The sequence below is a fragment of the Sclerotinia sclerotiorum genome, genomic scaffold, assembly GCF_000146945.2.
Source record: "Sclerotinia sclerotiorum 1980 UF-70 scaffold_14 genomic scaffold, whole genome shotgun sequence".
Classification (NCBI taxonomy): domain Eukaryota; kingdom Fungi; phylum Ascomycota; class Leotiomycetes; order Helotiales; family Sclerotiniaceae; genus Sclerotinia; species Sclerotinia sclerotiorum.
In genome coordinates, this window is record NW_001820822.1 from 437,108 (window position 1) to 455,210 (window position 18,103).

General features: G+C 41.9%; 7 protein-coding genes across 7 annotated transcripts in view; 3 read left to right on the top strand and 4 right to left on the bottom strand.

Moving 5' to 3' along the window:
- Positions 1-722: 722 nt before the first annotated feature.
- On the bottom strand, positions 723-2,613 carry SS1G_09775 (predicted protein; the record flags this gene model as incomplete). The annotated part of the gene is made up of 7 exons (XM_001589092.1): positions 723-735; positions 825-886; positions 1,089-1,283; positions 1,714-2,016; positions 2,075-2,194; positions 2,248-2,292; positions 2,500-2,613. 7 exons carry the CDS (start codon positions 2,611-2,613, stop codon positions 723-725), a joined length of 852 nt encoding a protein of 283 aa, XP_001589142.1.
- A 2,083-nt stretch (positions 2,614-4,696) lies between these two features.
- On the bottom strand, positions 4,697-7,013 carry SS1G_09776 (hypothetical protein; the record flags this gene model as incomplete). Its single annotated transcript, XM_001589093.1, has 3 exons — positions 4,697-5,904; positions 5,979-6,344; positions 6,950-7,013. 3 exons carry the CDS (start codon positions 7,011-7,013, stop codon positions 4,697-4,699), a joined length of 1,638 nt encoding a protein of 545 aa, XP_001589143.1.
- A 281-nt stretch (positions 7,014-7,294) lies between these two features.
- SS1G_09777 (predicted protein) lies at positions 7,295-7,889 on the top strand (the record flags this gene model as incomplete). Its single annotated transcript, XM_001589094.1, has 3 exons — positions 7,295-7,370; positions 7,500-7,546; positions 7,719-7,889. 3 exons carry the CDS (start codon positions 7,295-7,297, stop codon positions 7,887-7,889), a joined length of 294 nt encoding a protein of 97 aa, XP_001589144.1.
- A 707-nt stretch (positions 7,890-8,596) lies between these two features.
- Positions 8,597-8,749, bottom strand: SS1G_09778 (predicted protein; the record flags this gene model as incomplete). Its single annotated transcript, XM_001589095.1, has 1 exon — positions 8,597-8,749. One exon carries the CDS (start codon positions 8,747-8,749, stop codon positions 8,597-8,599), a length of 153 nt encoding a protein of 50 aa, XP_001589145.1.
- An 879-nt stretch (positions 8,750-9,628) lies between these two features.
- SS1G_09779 (predicted protein) lies at positions 9,629-9,745 on the top strand (the record flags this gene model as incomplete). The annotated part of the gene is made up of 1 exon (XM_001589096.1): positions 9,629-9,745. One exon carries the CDS (start codon positions 9,629-9,631, stop codon positions 9,743-9,745), a length of 117 nt encoding a protein of 38 aa, XP_001589146.1.
- A 1,194-nt stretch (positions 9,746-10,939) lies between these two features.
- SS1G_09780 (hypothetical protein) lies at positions 10,940-13,050 on the bottom strand (the record flags this gene model as incomplete). Its single annotated transcript, XM_001589097.1, has 6 exons — positions 10,940-11,245; positions 11,327-11,524; positions 11,610-11,989; positions 12,054-12,245; positions 12,441-12,750; positions 12,817-13,050. The coding sequence occupies 6 exons, from the start codon at positions 13,048-13,050 to the stop codon at positions 10,940-10,942; spliced, it is 1,620 nt and encodes a 539-aa protein (XP_001589147.1).
- Positions 13,051-14,967: 1,917 nt separating this feature from the next.
- Positions 14,968-18,103, top strand: part of SS1G_09781 (predicted protein) — a gene marked incomplete at both ends in the record, with an annotated part of 3,339 nt that continues 203 nt past the window's right edge. The window contains 3 exons of the mRNA XM_001589098.1: positions 14,968-15,055; positions 15,107-16,782; positions 16,930-18,094. Coding sequence (XP_001589148.1) covers positions 14,968-15,055; positions 15,107-16,782; positions 16,930-18,094 — 2,929 coding nt within the window. The remainder of the gene's footprint in view (positions 15,056-15,106; positions 16,783-16,929; positions 18,095-18,103) is intronic.

The following is an 18,103-nucleotide window of genomic DNA, read 5'->3' on the forward strand; positions in this document are numbered from 1 at the left end:
TGTCGTATTGCGCTGATCACATTCAACAAGAAGGCGAGCGGGGGGGAAGAGGGATTCGCTATCGATAAGGGAAATATTCGTCGGATATCGCTGTTTTGCCTTGTTACTGTTGACACAACATTTCCGTTTTTGCTATAGTAAAGTTTGAACGTCCTTTTGAGTCCGGATTTTTGTTGCATTATTGGGGATAAAATTATTGGGTTTGAGGTTGGCGCTCTTGTGACAAAGTGGTGATGTTTTATCTTGAAATCGGCGTTATTTCGATGATCGAGGGTAGCCAAAACAGATACTGCTCCATAAGACCGCTTAGGCCGAGTACGCCTCGTCCGGAAATACCGTTTGAAGGCTGGTAGATTGGTCTGGTGGATTGGTTGCTGGATTGGTTGTTGGATTGGATTGTCTTTTTGGTCTTTGTCAATATTTGAGGATGTTTAGAAATATCGTTTCTGATTGTATTCGTGGCAGCTTTATTTTTTTTCAGGAAGGAAAAGGAGTATAGAGTGAACAAGGAGAAAGATATAGAAAGCATTTTATAGAGGGCAGGAAAAGAAAACCTCAAAATTGTACGTATATCTTGATATATTAAGATAGAGATATACATATTTATAATATATCCTTATATCTTTAATATTATCTTGTGTGATATTTGATATCAGGAGGTTTATTATTATGTAAAATAGATGCTTGAAAAGTACTTGAACAACAAATTCGGTCTCATGAGGTTATCCAAGTCTTCTACTGTGATTAGTCTGCACCATAAACGAGAAAATATCGCGTTGCTAAAGCCGTCCCCAACTAACCTACATCGACCATACCAAACCTACCCTCTCTTAGCCATCACAACTTTCGGGGGTTGTCTCAGAGCATTTGTTTCCTGGCTTGAAAGCTGAGCCAAGAGGTTAGATTGCTCAGGAGCATTCCAATTCATTAGTTGCGGAGGGGGGGGGGGGGGTTAAACATGATGGTATGAGTTCATCCCTTGCAGTCATGAATTGCAATATTTTGTGCTCTTCGTTAGCTAGAGCAACAACAGAAATTCCAAATGGACGCCCATTTGTCTGAGAGTAGCCCCAGGGAACAGTGCCTACAGGGTATCCTGCTGCGGCGGCAATGGTAGGTATGCGGTCATCCATGGGTCCAACAATCACATCAAGACTAAATAGAGGTATTGACTTGTCAATTCCATTCGTCTTAGCTGCTTCACGTACTGATGATACTCCTTTAGCGTACTTTTTCTCAGACGTTTTGTCTTCCAAGGCACTTTCTTTCCAGCAGTTGCTGGCCTGGATGCTCTTCAGAACAATCAGTCATATTCAAAACAGAATGGATCGCAAATTCACTTACCCGCAGGCAGGGCAACCTTTGCATTGAGTTTGTTGAATTTACAATGTCCGCAATGCTTTTCATCGAGCTGCTAGGAAAGTTTTCCAAGAACTTCTCCCACGCTTTCGCATAACCATGGTCTGTATGAGATTAAAATATGATTATTGACACGCAGAAAGGCTATAATTACTCCATAGTTGATCAAGAGCATCATTACTATCGACTTGAAACTCATCCATGGAAGTCAGAGAAACATTTTCGTGCAAGGTCGCTCCGTGTTCAATGAGCTTTTTCTTGGTATCCATGGAAGCTTCGCGTTGTTGGGTAATGAGCACAGAATCTGGAGTACAAATAAAGTCGGAAAATCCCCAGAGAGCATGTATCACCTACAAAGCCAATAGTTTGACCTTGCCAACTTGTGTTCGAAGTTGATGTGGTATTTGTGCCAAGGATGACATCTACCAGGTCTGCTAAGTCTTGTGCTGACTTCGCCATACCACCTACACTATCTGTCAAGGCGGACCAAGGAGCTGTACCTTCGATTGATGCACGACCCACGGTTACCTTTATGCCGAATAGTGCCGCACGGTTTGCAGGCTGTGTGATTGATCCGTCTATCTCGGTTGCGACTGCTAGTGGTGCAAAGCCAGCTGCAACACCAGAAGCACTTCCCGATGATGAGCCTACTAGAGCCTTCGGAGGAATTAGTTCATGTCAGTCTTTGAGCGAGAAATTTTTTGCTGATACTAACAGTCTGCCCGAGTAGTTTCTCTCCCTCAGCAAGTCCTCCAAAGATACACGGTGATTGTGTTTGTCCCCCTACCGGTGGCCATCCTGTCGTTATCCCAAATCCTTTCCAGCCACTCATTTCCTATGACCGCAGTGATTAGTAGCCACACGAACAGAAAATGGTAAATTGCCTACCGATAAGTTTGCCTTTCCTGTAACGGTCATACCCGCTTTCAAAAGCTAAACGATATTTTAGCACGTCATTCAGCGCTTGGAGCTAGGTCTCCACCTACGTGATCGATGATAGGAGTATTACGCTGGGGAAAATAACCAATCAAAGCACATGAGCCACAAGTAGTCTCTATTCCGAGAGATTTGTCAGTGCAAATATTTTCCTGTACTAAAGATGGCTTAGATGAATTCTTTTACCATAGTTGGGTAGCTTACCTTCACGGTAATTAGAATGTCATGGAGAGGGGATCTGATATTCCCAGCAGCACGCTCATCATCGAGAGATTTTGCGATGTGGAGTAGAATTTCTTTGGGTGCTGTGCTTATCATTGCATTCAATTCCGGGCCTCGATTATTGCATCTCCTGATTTGACTCAGGTATAAATCCACAAGCTAGACCGAATTCACTTTGCCATCCTGAAGTAGGTAGCCTCCTCAAGTCGCTAGCCGTAGCGATGAGTACATCAAGAGTAGCCACCGAGCCTATTCGTACCGTAAAAATCCCCATAGTAAATGAATCAACTTTCGCCTGTAGATAACGGGGAATGAAGGTAGAATAGAATAGATCCCTATAGAACAGTTTGCAATTGTAGTATTTTGAAGAGTGTGGATTCTTGTGATGATGGTTATCACAACGTCTGACAGGACAGTCAATAATATTTGTGCAAAGAGCACCCGTCATGAGTGAATGAAGAATGGTGGAATTAATTTAACAAGAGATATAATATAATATATAATACAATATTGTTAGTCCCTAAAAAAAGCCAAAAGAAAAAAAATACTTCTCAATAGTATTTTTTATTAATTTTGATCTTTTCAAAAGGATAAATAGATTTAAAATTGATTAATGTGACGGAAAAGTCGTAAACGGAGTCAATTCAATCACTTAGAATCTAAAACTAAAGAACTAAAAGATTCTAAGTAAGAAGGTCTTTATATACAGGTGTTACGAGGTTTGCCGTCTAGATCACGTGGAAGTGCTCTAGGCTCTCGAGGTGGTTTATAACTAGGCGTCAAGCAGGGACTTAAAGTAATGACAATAATGCAATTCGTAACTAATAGTAGAGTATACTAAATGATTGATCTTGAGCACGAAGCTCTATACAAAGGAAATCCATCTTGATTATATAGACCATCGTGGCATGCGTCCCAGTGCTCCCAGTTGTCCCAGTACAACTGGGACAGCTGAGCCTACTGGGATCCTCATATCACATGATGCTAATCACGTGATGTTAGGTATGTGAGATCCGTCGTAACAACAGGGCTAGTGCACGTGAGCCACTAGTGGGTAACAACCGTCACGTAACAATTAACTTTAATTAAATAGACTTTTTGTATAATTTTAATTTTTACAAATTTAAAATACTTTCTGAAAGAATAATTAATAATTAAAAATAAATAATATTAAATAATTTTTTTTTTAAAAAAAATTTAAAATACTTATTTTTTTCATTTTTACTTTTTTATATTACTAAAATATCAATTAATCAATTAATCAAACATTTTTTTTTAAAAAAAAACCACCAAAACAACCCCTCAAAAAACCCAATAAAGAATATCTTTTCTTCCACCCGCACCCCCATCCCCCTCCACTCTCCTCATCCTCCATCTCCTCCCCTCATTTTCAACCCCCCGCTTCCATCCATCCACACCCACAATACATCACGCACGCAACACCTAACCGAATGACGTGATATAACATAAACAGTCGATTCACCATCCACCATCCATCTCCACCATTTCCTCCAACCTACAATCTGCTCCATCTGCATAATGCATACCTCTGAAGTTTAAATAGACTACATATATATATTCGTCTAGCGCTGTGTGGAGTATATATACCTAGGTATGTAAGATTAAGGTTAATGTTAACCTTATAGCTATCGCTTAAATGATCCGTTAATGTTATTCCTTACTCCTTACGAGTACATCTTGTCAATTATACCGTGAAGTTCGATTTTTACATTTCCTTTCCACCTTCCACCTTCCATCATCAAATCACAACAAACAAGAAACACGCAAACTGATCACTCAAAAAGTTTATTTGAAGTTTTTAATTGTATTCATAATCTACTCACTATCTTTTCTTATCCAATCAACTCATCAGCCAGCTCGACTCTTTCTCTCTCTGTCCGTTTGATGGTAGTATCCCTCCCCCACCGTTTAAAATCCCAAAAACTCACTTATATACTTTAATCTTTATGTTCACGTTAATGCGACCAAAAACTCCATCCCAGTGCCCGCTAAACGCTATCATTTACAAACTCCATCGCTCCCATTGCAACTCCAATATTTCCTCACTGAATGCCAAAATTTGAAAAGAAAACGCCCCTCATGCATTCATTTTCCCATTTGTTTTTTCGGTCCATTCTTTTCGTACACTCGTGTTTTTTATTTTTATTTTTCCCATTTCTCACTCGTCATATCTCTGTCCCCTAAGCGAACTAGTTTCCGAGTTGGAATCAACCTCAATAACTGTAATTGCAGACACCATATTGTTTTTACTATCCCGCTTACGGACATCAAAAATTTGCTCCTCTTCTTCTCCCTCTTCACTCCCATCTTTTCTCGTCCTCTTAACCGTAAAAGATTGAACTGCACCTATGGAAGCCACAAGTGCGCTTCCAATCCAAGCCAAAGCTGTGAAATTTGATTTGCTACCAAAAGAATACAGATATCCTGAGACTGGTGGAGCTATTGTTCTACAAGCAGCTCCTGCCGACGCGGCAAGTCCGTTGATTTTGCCAAGAACATTTGGAGATGGAGTAGCTTCCTTGATGAGAATGAGAAGAACGGGGTATAAAAGTATCGAAAGGAGATTTCGGACAAAAAGAGCGGTATATAGGCCGATGTATAAGTACGAAGAGGGTATATAGACGAGAAAGGGTACCATTAGGTACGCGATGGGATGTAAAACGGTGACTAAAATGAAGAGTCTATAGGTACCAAAAAATTCAGCGGCCCAAGGAAATATCACCGCTTGAACAAACAGTGCAATAACGCCATTTACAGACATAATTACGCCGACTTGTTGAACAGATAGACCAAGACCACCAGCCATCATAGAAGTATTGAAATCACCAGACATGGCGGATATGCTCTCCCCAAGACCCTTTGTATCCTCGAGGAAAATGGGAAATAAGTGATCATATGTCATTGAATGGTATGTAAATATTCCCAATGCGATAATCAAAGCCACAACATTTTTGGTGAAGATTTTGGGAGGAGTGACTTTGGTGGATGCATTCCGCCACTCACTGTCGTCACTACCCTCGAAAGTTCCATAGGTTTCAGCGCGTAAGTCGACAGCAGGAGTTTTAATGGCATCTGCCGTAGCCATCAATGGGGTTTCCTCGGAATGGTATGTATCATCTGGTAGAGAAACTCGAGGTTGCATATCCGGATGTGTCTCTTCGAGTAGGAAATACCCGGCTAGGATACTCATAAAAAGTAAACCGGCGCACATCAGATTTGGAAGTAAATATGGGAATGTGTTGAAAATACCATCCGGCGAGAAGATATTGGGAAAGGTCAATGTGGGATCTGCGAATGTGCCACCAATCGCCGGACCGATGATAGTACCTATACTCCAAACGAATGGCATTACTGAGTATGCTCGAGCTGTAAAAAGAAATTAGTTCAAATGTCCCCAGAAGATTTGCCACCGACTACAAGACCAGATGAAATTAACTTACGCTCATGCTCTTTCTTGGTGACCATCTCACCAACCATGGTTTGAATAACACCTATGTTTCCATTTAAGAAGCCTCCAAGTGCTCTTCCGAGGAGCGCCATCCAGATGTTTGATGCAAATCCGACCATGATCATACTCAACATTGTACCACAACACCCTGCTAGTAATACGGGTTTTCGTCCAATTCTATCAGATAAACCTCCCCAATACATGCCAGTCATAGACTCTGCCAGGGCAAAGGCCGAAATGAGAAGTCCGGCATAGAAAGACGCGTCATCTTCGCTACCGACTTGGAATTTCTTGACGAGTGGCCACGCGTAGGGGAAGATAGAGGTGAGGGCGATAGGTTCCGCAAGACGTACAATAGCTAGAATGAAGTTAGTTTTGTTCACGATGATCGTCTGCGTGGCGCAGATGTGGAATGTGGAATAGAACTTACCAAGTAAGAAGAGTTGGGCGGTGGGAAATTTATCGGGATCCTGATGAGATTTCCGAATTCCTCGGGGCATTGCTCGTGAGCCAGATATGACTCTTCTGGCTCTCGGCGATGAGTGAAGATGAAGATTGAAATATCAGTTGTCAGATATATAATATAGAAAGAAGTTCAATCTGAGAATTGTGAACAGTTTCCTATCGACGTCCTAGAAGACGGATAGGAAAAGAGAGAGAAGACCGAGGGAAATAGAAAGTAAGACGCAAATAGGTGAAGATGATAGTGTTAGGAATCTAGGTGAAGTGAAATTTGTAGTATTTGCGGAAACGGAAGAGAAGATGATTCAAAGATAGAATAAATGTTGAAAAAGCCAAGTGAAGGTGGGAAGGGGGAAGGAAGCATTCACTCTATATGTCTGACGACTTCCCTTCCTGTTTGCGCTCAAGCTTCCGTCCGCACTGAGGATTTCTAGAAGCACATGCAGAAAAATCTTTTTTCCTACCTGGTACCTTACCGGCATGCATGCAGAGATAATGTACCTCGTTTATCCTTACCTTCAAATTCTGGGAGCGTGTCGTATCTACTACGGAATGGTAGTTCCATGGTTTGTGGAAGAGGGAATAAGTACGAGATAATGTAATTGGTCTCTTTTGTTGTTGTCGCCAAACCTTCTCGGATGTTTATTCCGCGGCTCTGCAATTTTGGCTGATTAAGGTCACTCGAGTACCCACTTGTAGATCGATAAAATAATGAAAGATCAATATAAAATATACTGCTAATGTATAACAACCATTCACTAAACTATTATTGGCTATTGTGGGGGGCACTTTTATTAGAATTATAGAGTTTTATATGTCTGCTCCCTACTTGTACCCACCGACATCATGCAGGGGCAAGGATTCATGGCATTTCAGACTCCCATCTCGACTTCAGTTCATCTCAATTATTGGATGGGTCGAGGTGAGTGAAAATAAAAAATAAATGAATTTATCCGCTTGTCCCAACACTTATTATTATTCTTCCGAAAGTTAATACTTCCAAGCCTTTAAGTTATTTATGAGATACTTGGTAGCTATAATAGATACATAGTGAACAACACTACCAAAATGCTATACAAAGATATCCTTTTAATTCTAGTACAGATGAACTGGCTGGAGCAAACAGCTTTGACCATGACCTTGTGATATCAGAAACATTCGTAGCATACGTACGCAGTCAGCATTTCACTTGAAGGACTATCTAGTCAAATATATGTAACTAGTGTTATCAATTTCCTATCATCCTTTCAAATTTGCTACGATACTGCAGCCCTGGAACATATGCAACCTTGACCATGTCCTTGTGAGACACCGAAGGATATTCGGAACACGAGCATTCGACTTTCAAGCATGGGGAAAGACTGGAGGATGGGATCCAATTGCCATTACGACGCCAAAGCTGTATACGGAGGCGATTGTCGAATGGGAATGTTACGATTAGCTGTGGTAACTGAAATGTAACATTGTGATAGTTGAGGTATTGATCTTCGTCTCCTTCATTATTCCTTATCATAGTTCTCAACATCTATAACATCCATTGATTGAGTTCAACCATCGTAGCAAATATATAAAACATATGTCTTCATAATTAACTCACTCAAGAGCATGCTTTCATATGAGGTCTGAGAAATTAAGGTTGTTTTGAGTGAAGATGTGAAAACACTTTTTTGTCCCACCGTTTCTTCCACGGTGGGGAGACTACCGAGAACGGTGTACCCAGGATTAAAGTTTAATGGGGCAAAAACCAAAAAGACCCATCCGAAACCGCTTTTACAGGAACCGACTGCATCAACTAGCGCAATTGATCTGCGCACAGATCGACAAATGGTAGTTTCTCCAATTTGTTATTCAGACACCCCTGCTACTAGACTAGAAACTTCCATTTATATATTATTTTACCTTCTTTGGTGGTAGCATCGAATTTTCTAGATATTCCTACCCGAAACTTCACTACATTGCCCCAATGTCGATTCTTTCACCGCGACTCTATTAATGACTTCCAAGTGAAAAAAATCTTTCAAGTCACAAAACACTTATCTTCGCAGTTTCTTTGACTAACATATTTCTCCAGTAATACGGCAAATCTTACCTTGTAAACTTTTGTCCTGTGTTTCCTTGTTACTGTACGAATTTCTACGTTGGTTCAGTTCAGCTGATGGCCAAAGCAAAAGCATGGTAAATAGAGTTGATTGTTGAGGTAGTGACACTCAGTGATACTGCATCGTAGCGAATGCGTTCAAATTCTTCAGGATGTTCCCATGCAAATGAGGAGATGGATGCTTTCGTACTACGTTCCTCCATTGTTTCTCCTGCCGATGGCTTCTCATCCGATAGATCAAGATTTTATTCGAGATAGCCCCGTATAGTGTACTATGAACCTATGGGAATAAATACTCACTACATATCCCATTCAATGTATCATGACATGACACGAAGATTATTTTTCATCCACTACTTTGAGTGTGATACTTGGCTTTCACTAGAATGGTCGGGAACACATCTCTTGACCTGCCTCGGAAGATGTCCATACGGAGAAACAGTTCTTTCAAAACTATTGAATCGAGAATCATGGAGAATTTGGGGAAGTGGACTGAGATATGACAGCTCATACTCGCATGTCGATGAAAACTTTGAATATTTCATATGCCGTGCACCAAGTAAGTTCTAACTCTATTCCTATCAACTTGTCTTCAAAATTTATATAAACTTCTTGTGATCTTATCACTTTCTCTTCCATCTACTTGCATATTACTCAATCATCAATGTTGGTTATTGGATTGTGGAAGTGTCACTGTTACTGTTACTAGCTCATCTCAACTCTGGGTCGAGTAACGTCACTGGACTTTGGATAGTTCCATGGTCGGAAAGCCAAATATAGTGTCGATGCCAAATTCGTATTCAATACTATGATTGGGCTCCGAAATCATGAATTTCAGCTCTTGACTAAGATTAAGTCGAAACGATCCTAATGCAAGTATGGCTGCATGACATATTACGGTTCGATATTTTACCATGGGCCTCATTTTTAGCCGTTCTTGACAGGCTGGAATACCTGCAAGCTCTAAATTCGATTTCTTATGATAATTTACAACGTCTCTAGAACCCATCAGCAAGTTTACAATCTATTGAAATTATATGGAAACCTACATTCTGCTTGCAGCCAGACAAGTACCATACAACATGATTCACCTCAATCCAAAGAATCGTGTACCCATTCTCGCCTTCACATTTTATGAACAAAAAGCTCCACGAATTGAAGAGACGTTGATTCATCCCTCTGTCACGAACCACGACTAATATTATACAATAAAAACAAGTACGGGGGTTTAGGCTGTTGTTTACCGCGGCTCCCTTATCGATAAGGAATCCTAGGACAAGTGTCCTAGGATAAAATGTGTCCCAGGATAATAATTATCCTAGGACAAGACGATTAGGCAGCCATAAAGGCATAGGACAAGTGTCCTAGGGGGTTAGGCGTCCCAGGATAAAGTGTCCTAGGATAATATTTGTCCCAGGACAATTATCTTAGGAGCTATATTATCCCAGGATGAGAATCGTTCCAGGATTAGTATCCTAAGGCCAATAGGAGATCATGTAATATAATAGCTCTGCTAGCCAACTAGCAGAGCTAGCATTCAGGGAAACGATTAGTATATAGTCAGAATAGTTTCATAGTTTAGGAGCTTCATGCTCAACTTAGTTATCAATTAGTTTATCTACATTCTACTTGATCTAGTAACGAATTCACTTCCAAGTGAATACCAGTGATAAAGCCTTAACCCACAACTACCAACCCGACGAAACCTTAGGCAGCCGCTGCCTCAAGTACAGTATCGTTACACTAAAATCCAAAATATTTATTTATTATTCATTATTTATATCACCATCATCAAATCTCTCAAATAAAACTTAAATCCAAACAGTAGTAAAAATATCACAGATCATATAATAATAATAAATATCTATCAAATCATTCATTCATTCATTCATCCATCCATCCATCAGTGAATCAATCAATGAATCAATCAATAAATCTATTTACAATTTCTCCAGAACCCCATACAAGGTTCAAATTTCGAATCCTATTCCTGAACTGTATACGCTCCATCCCACTCATAAGTATATCCTTTAAGCACGTAGTCTTAACCATTAAATTCATATCTCGAACGAGTTTCCAATTGCACCCAAATGAACCTATCCAACCAAAGCCAATGCTCAACTGAGCAATTGAATACTAATATTCAATACCTAACCAATGAATCATAACTCCATCGCTCATGCTCGCTAATTTTCGAATTATATATTTGTTTTCGCAAGTTTGTTGCTTCTTCGTTTCATCTCATTAATTGGGACCACGAGAAATTAGTGTCCTCTTATGTTTTTCGTGCATTCCAATACATCGATATGACGCATCCAGAACTTCAAGTCCCTAGTATTCGCCATCTTCTGCAATTCCTTCTCTTTCATATTACTCCTCTCTCTCACCCTTCCTTAAAGCTTAACTGGAAATCTCTTTCTCACTCTTCCACCAAACTTATAAATGACCATCGGTGCCGGAATAAGTGCTAGTGCAATAAATCCCAGCACACTATTTCCCCATCCATAGCCTAGCGCCTGATACATGGCGGGTCCAGCTAATGGTAAGAACGCTCCAAAAAGACTTCGGCATACTGTAAGAGCTGCTATACCTGATGCTGCGTAAGAGGGAAAAGAATCGATGACGTATGTTTGGATTGGGATAAAGATACCCATCATGCCGAAACCGAAAGGGATGAGGCCAATTATAGGAATGATCCACTGGACGATGTTAATTTTGGTTCTTTCGAGCTTGCATGGGTATAGATAGGATTGAATAATGTGATGTGATGTAATACGTACGTGAACACCAGCATGAATACTCCAGCCATACCAGAAGAGACTAATAGGTATAAAGCAAGCAAAAAATATACAAGCAGGCAACCTCATCTCAGGTTCGAAAATCCCATTATTTGCTTTAGTCATGCTGACCACGGTGACATCTGAGATGCGAGCGACTACTACGAGACCGAGGAAGAAACCTAGTCCCAAACCGATGTACTGATTAAGGTTAGATATGAAAAGGTAGTAGCAGGAGTGTTGGAAGGTGGAAATAAGGAATTGAGTAGAGGAAAATGAAACATACGGCTAATCCACAGAATTCTGGCGCCCAATGATACCTGGTAGTAAACACCGTCGTAATAGTAGTGAATAGTAAATACAAAAGTCCATAAACAAGCGCCATATATAGACTCAAGATTAACACTATGGGACTAAACATTAACATCTTGAGAGGTCGAATCATAGCATTTGCTAGAACCGAAGATTTGGAATGATGTGCTGAGTTTCTGGGGTCGTAAACGCTGCGTAGATCTGATCGATTAAGCTCTTTGGAGAGTCGCGCAACTTTTCGTTTTATAAGAAGTCGTGGGTTAGTTTCCACATTCAAGCATTCAATGCCGATGGTTATGAGAGTGCCGGCAATAAAAAGAATCCAGAACACCCAACGCCAGCCAATTCTTTGGGCTACGAAACCTGGGGTAATGTTAGATATCTTAGATTTGATAGCTCAGAAAAATAGGAGAAATACCTCCAGCGATTGGACCAATAACAGGACCAAACAGAGGTCCCAGGCTGAAAAGCGAAGTGGCCAACCCTCTTCTATCCGCATGAAATAGATCCGCAATCATACCAGCACCGATAGTTAAACAGCCAGAACCACCTAATCCAGCCATAAATCGAAATCCTATCAATGTCGCCAAGCTAGGCGCCAATGCACAACCTATTTGCCATGCACAAAATATTATATTACCACCAGTAAGAACATATCTCCTCCCATATATTTCCGATAATGGCGCAAGTATCAATGGCCCAACGACATATCCCAACACAAAGATACTCACCGTGAAGGAACTCAATATCAAACTTGTATTGTGGAAGTCCCGATCCGCAAATGTTACACCGGGTGCGAACATACTGGAAGCGAGCGGGGATATGAATGTAATACTAGCCAGTAATCCCGTCAGCACCCATTTCTTCGATTCTGGAAAGTTCAAAGGCATCTCAGGGTCTGTCTGACTATCCCACCCAACAATACCAATCGCGAGATTCGAGACAGGAAGAGGTCTAGGTGGAAGTTTGGCGCGAGGAGTGGTCGTTCGATGAGTTATGCGGGAGATTCTAGGACCACCAGAGGATTTCGAGGCTGTGCTGGTTATATCGTTTGCTTGCGAATTTGTATGCGCGCGACGAGTAGATGATTTAACTTTTCTAGGTTCTGTATGTGTCTGCATGGAAAAGAGCTTTTAGTAAGTGGTTTGATGATGCGCAAAAAAGGGTGGCGGTTTTCGAACCTTCTGCCTTGCGAGATCAGTCTGACCTTGATCCATTGCTTCGGCTTCTTCATGATTCGAGTCGGGGTATTTGATCGAGGCATTTGAAGCTGCATCATTTTCATGTGAAGGATTTCTAGAATTATCGGATTGGGATGCGATGGATTCTGTTGTGGTTCCAGTTTCTTGTTCTGGTTCTTGTTCCTTTTCCTCCTCTTCAATTATCCCTTTCTCGAGATCTCGACGTGAACTCATCATTGGCCTCTAAAAAGGTTGCGCAGATGAGATTTGCAAGTGCGGATCAATTGAAGAGCTTGTAGTAAAGACTCTGCGGGGGCTGGGAAATGATTATCATCAACAATTATGCATCTGGTGTATTATGTACAAATACAAGTGGATGGAAAACGTCAAAATCGATGGTGGTATTAGCGGTATGAGACAAAAATGTGGGAGGGAAATGGGGAAACTGATGGTCGGTGAAGCCTCCGTCCAATGGAGAGAATAAGGAAATATAAGAATTAAATGTAATAGGGAGAGTATGGGTGGAATCCAATGCAACATGCAAACAAGACCGACTGCCATGAAAAAATTGCGGATAAGAAATAGTTTGGTATGCAGGGCATATACGCATCCTACCTCGACGGAACCGAATGAACAAGCTGAATTTTATGGTACTCCGTATGGTGTATGGTACGAGAATAACATGCTTCTCCTCCTTTTGGGAAGGAAGTTATTTGGCTGTGTTTCTTTCCGTGTGCATGTGCGTGTGCGTGTGCCTACCTATGATTGTTGGGTTGCGGTCGGGTACCCAGAATTATCGAGCTTGGGTTGTGGCTGAATGAAGGAAAGGTCTGTCTTATTTCTTCAAGGGGACTTTCGGTTACTGTATGGGAGTGGACCGTATGGGGTAGACTAGGCCATAGATCGGTTCGAAAGTATGAAATGGAAGCTGGATAACTCATACCCGGATAGGGTTGAGGAGGCATAGAAGGTAGAGCCCTGCAAAGACGGGGACTAGATTGAAGTCTATAAGTACCAAGTTACGAAATAAGAAATCGAATCATATTTTATAACATGTTCTATGGAGTGAGGGAGGGAGGGAGGGAGTGAGGAGTGAGTGTGTTGTGTGTATGTATGTATGTATGTATGTATGTATATGTGTGAGAGAGTGTGTGATTGAGTGCATATATTTATGAAGAAATTATGAATGTTTACGCATAAATTAGATAGAAGGCGTAGATAAGTAAACAAACAATGTGTGCTACCTTAGCTAGACTACTACCGAAGAACAAATCATTTCCATCCTAAGCGTGATGGTGGGGTAAGCACCGGCGATGTCAGCAGTTAATCACTATCTAGGAAGGTTCTCCGCGTCAAATCGTCTGAGCACGCCCATTACATTACATAAACACAAACCTGAAGCTTAAAACTCTACATATTGACTATTGACTACCGACTACCGACTAGACTTCGACTTCAATTCAATATTGTTGACGCAAAACAAAGAGCCGATTGGTTGTCTTGTCTTTAGTATACATGTCCGCGCCCGATATTGCGATTGCGATTGCGATTGCCTTTGCCATTGCATTGCGATGATCGAATATCTCTTTCTTTGACGCAATTCAAACAAGAAAGTTAACTTGTTCATCAATGTGGATGACAGGCTTCGAGATAGCATCAAGTGTGCTCATACACAATCCCGAGGGGAAGACTGAGAGATATAATTAATATCCTCGTTTGGAATGCTACTATCACCTGAAAAACTACAGGAATCCTCTCATGTGATATCACTAGATGCAATAATTGAGTATCATTGAATCCTTCACTCTTCATCTAGCCGCGAATTGATTTCCTTTTCACAAGGAAAAGTACTCGTTAAAATGGCCGAAAACGATTGTCATACTCAGCATCATCAAAGAAAGTCTATACCAAGCTTGGCGAACGTTAAAAGGGATTTGAAAATGAAAGAATATTGTGATCCTTGAAGAACAATGAAAACCAAGTGTTCTTTTGTCATCAATCGTATTTAAATTTTTAGTTCATATGCACTTATTCGAGAATGCTAACATTATAGCTCCATGTCTAATATCCTAAACCTCGAACCAACGACTATTGTCACAATTCTGGTGTTGTAGAAAGTAACCTTGGAATCTCTACCTCGTTATCGACATTATGGAAGCAATTGAATCTCCCAGTGCGCCCGCTGGTATGGTGTCAAAGCCATGGGATACTACAACTCTAGCAATCGGTGGCGCTATGTGTAAGCCTCGTTCTTGATTTAAGTAATGTTCAATTAAATTAATGAATATAGTGGCCATCCGAGTACATCCTCCAGATTTGACTGGGCCGGTCCATCCATTTTTCGCACGCGACAGGTGGGAAGTGGCCGATGAAGACTATCAGCTCTTGCTCCCAAGCATGCGACTTGCGACCCGGCTATTAGAGATCGGAATGCCATACTTAGCAAGTTTTTTACCGACCAGCAAGATCTTTGGCACGCCGCAAGATGTATCTCACGCTGAACATCGTACAATTGTCGCTCCGAAGGTAATCCAGACAAAAAAGCAAATCTTGGTCAAAGATCTTCAAGTAGCAGAATTGGAACTCGAAGCCATTTCAAGATGTATCAAGTGGAGATTGAATGAAAGAATGCATGCAGACAAAGGTTGGAATGGTATCACAAGGGTAGTAGACCACGGGGAAGCCGATTTCCACGAACTAGATGAGAATGAGATTGCAGAATCGGATTTGCAAGCTGGTCAAGCGGGTCAGGTACGACGACCACTCGTCATAGCAATCATGGACTTATTACTGGTCCCGATGCGCACTCACCCGCGTGATTCTGAAATCCGCCTCAAAGCACAATTTATGGCGACGATTACTATGACTCACGAAATCGGGCATGCAGTATTCCTTCAGGATTACCGGTCGTTCAACCCGCCTACTGGTGATGAGCCCTATGTTGACAGAAATGTTGATAGTGAACTAGGGAGATCCTTCATCAGCTGGATTTTCAAAGGCTTTCATCCTCAGTTCTGTGAATCACATGAAAAAGATGCCCAATTTGGTAGTCTAGGATGGTCATTGTATTGGCAGCAACTACATAGGATTACTCAATTGTTTGGAAATGACAAAGAACACAAGAGACCTCTATATGAAAAGCTCTATGCGATTCCTGTCGCTTATTTGTCAAATGTGTTTCGACAGGGTTGGTGGGACACTAACCGGCGAGGTGTTCCGGCCCATAAACTCGCTGGGATTCTCAGAGGGAGTTTGAACTTGGCCTATAGAGATGAACTGGGAGCCGCTATAGCTGTGAAGGCCAACTGGTGGATGGATCCATTGGCGAAACGCCCTAGATGGAGAGGTCACTATAGAATTGGGAAGTACTCTACAGGCGAACCTGTCGAAGGACTTACAAAAGATCAAGTCGCAGCACAAATGAGACTCGATAGGCAAAAGTTTTCATTCGGTTTGAATGACGGCGGCGATGATCTTGATGATGAGATCGAACAATTGTCAAGAGAGCATACTCCCGGTGCAACGCAAAACAAGTCTATCTCAGGGCACGATAACAGAACGATTATCGCTTATAGTGTGGAGACGCACGATGATGGAATGCTTGATGAGGATATAGGGTACATAGAAGACGATGATTCCGAGGTTGTGACGCAAATTGAAGTTCGATATCGGCCGACAACAGAATTTCAGCCCAGATCGACAAGACTTATTGCCCCAAATAAACTGGTGGAGCAAGCTCGAAAGGATGTTTTGGATGAACTAGCCGCCGAAGAAAAAGCAGCAGCTTCCGGAATGTTAACAGGATCGAATACAAGACCTGGAAAGCGCGAAAGCTTGAACGATTATCTTTCCATACACGGGCCTAGCAAACGTCTGAGAACAGTGGTGGAAGCAGACAAGACTAGGGAGGGTGCTACACTTCTGGAAAAGGTTGTCAGAGCGCTTGACCAATCGTCGGAAAATGAGGTAGGCCATTGGACAAGAATCCAGGCATGGTATTATTGCTTGGAACATGGGATTGCTGTGGCCGAATTACCTAAAACCGCTGCAGCACAGCAAGCAAAACTTGACAACGGCGTGGAAGCTAATTATGAAATCATGCGGAAAATACAGTACCATCTCCTACAGACACTTTGGGATGAAACCTACAACGATGGCAAAAATCCCGAGTCTGTTATTATAGCAAAAAACATCCTTCACCTGATTGATTTCTTTCTGGATGAAGATATTGACGTACTTGCTGAAAAGATGCACATATTCGATCTATATACTCCTCGCAAGAGGGAGAAGTCCAGAGAATTATTGAAAGTTCACCTGCGACAGATGATTGATGGTGAACACTTAAAGGCACCTCAAGGAAACGTCACCTTGAAGGAACAGTTGCAACCTCTACACGCTCTGGCTCCAGAACCATCCCAATGGTCAGAAGATGATTTAAGGTCGTGGTGTCGGCACAAGGGAATTCCACAGTGGGGCTCCATTTCCGGTCTAATTGCCCGCGTCAATCGTTTCAGAGAAGAAGAAGAGAATGTTAAAGTCGGCATAGCCGGTCGACCTAAACCTCCTCCCGGCAGAACTGATCGCACGGCCACAGAAATCTATCGCTTTAGCGCGGTTCTTCGACACAGCTCCCTCGACGCCCTCAAAAGTTCCCTTTTCATCCATGGCAACTTTCCCTCAGACACCGAACTCGATCTCTGGGTCAACACAGACGAAATTCTCAAATCGGGCTCTTTGGATAAACAAAGCCCCAAAGTCGATTGGAAACGTCTTGTTCTCAGCGCGATGCGCACGGCAACTCCCAAACAACCAGTTAAGGTCAGTCGCGAAGAACGTATCAGGAAAATAAACAGGCACAATGACCTCATCGATGACCAACTCCAAGACCTGCAACGCCAAGAAGCCGGAAAGAGCTTGCCCGGTATAACAGTTCTAAACACAGTGTCGGATATTTCGCAGCGAGCGCTAGCACTCACACGTATCCGCAACGCGCCAGGTACAAGACCCGGACAAAGTTGGAAAAAGCACGACCGGGCTAACTTGATCAAGGGCAAACACCTAGTCGATATGATTATGGATCTTGAGGATCTGGAAGCTAAGAAGAATCAAGATCAAATAAGGCGCAAGACCATGAATGATAAGAGGGCAGAGGAGGACCAGGCCGCGACTGAACAGTTGGAGAAGGAGTTTAGGAGGGTGACCCATATGAAGTTGATTGAGAAGAGGGTTACGATGGACCGTGGATCGGGGCAGAAGTTGGGGGCTGGTGAGGGGGCGGGTAAGGAGG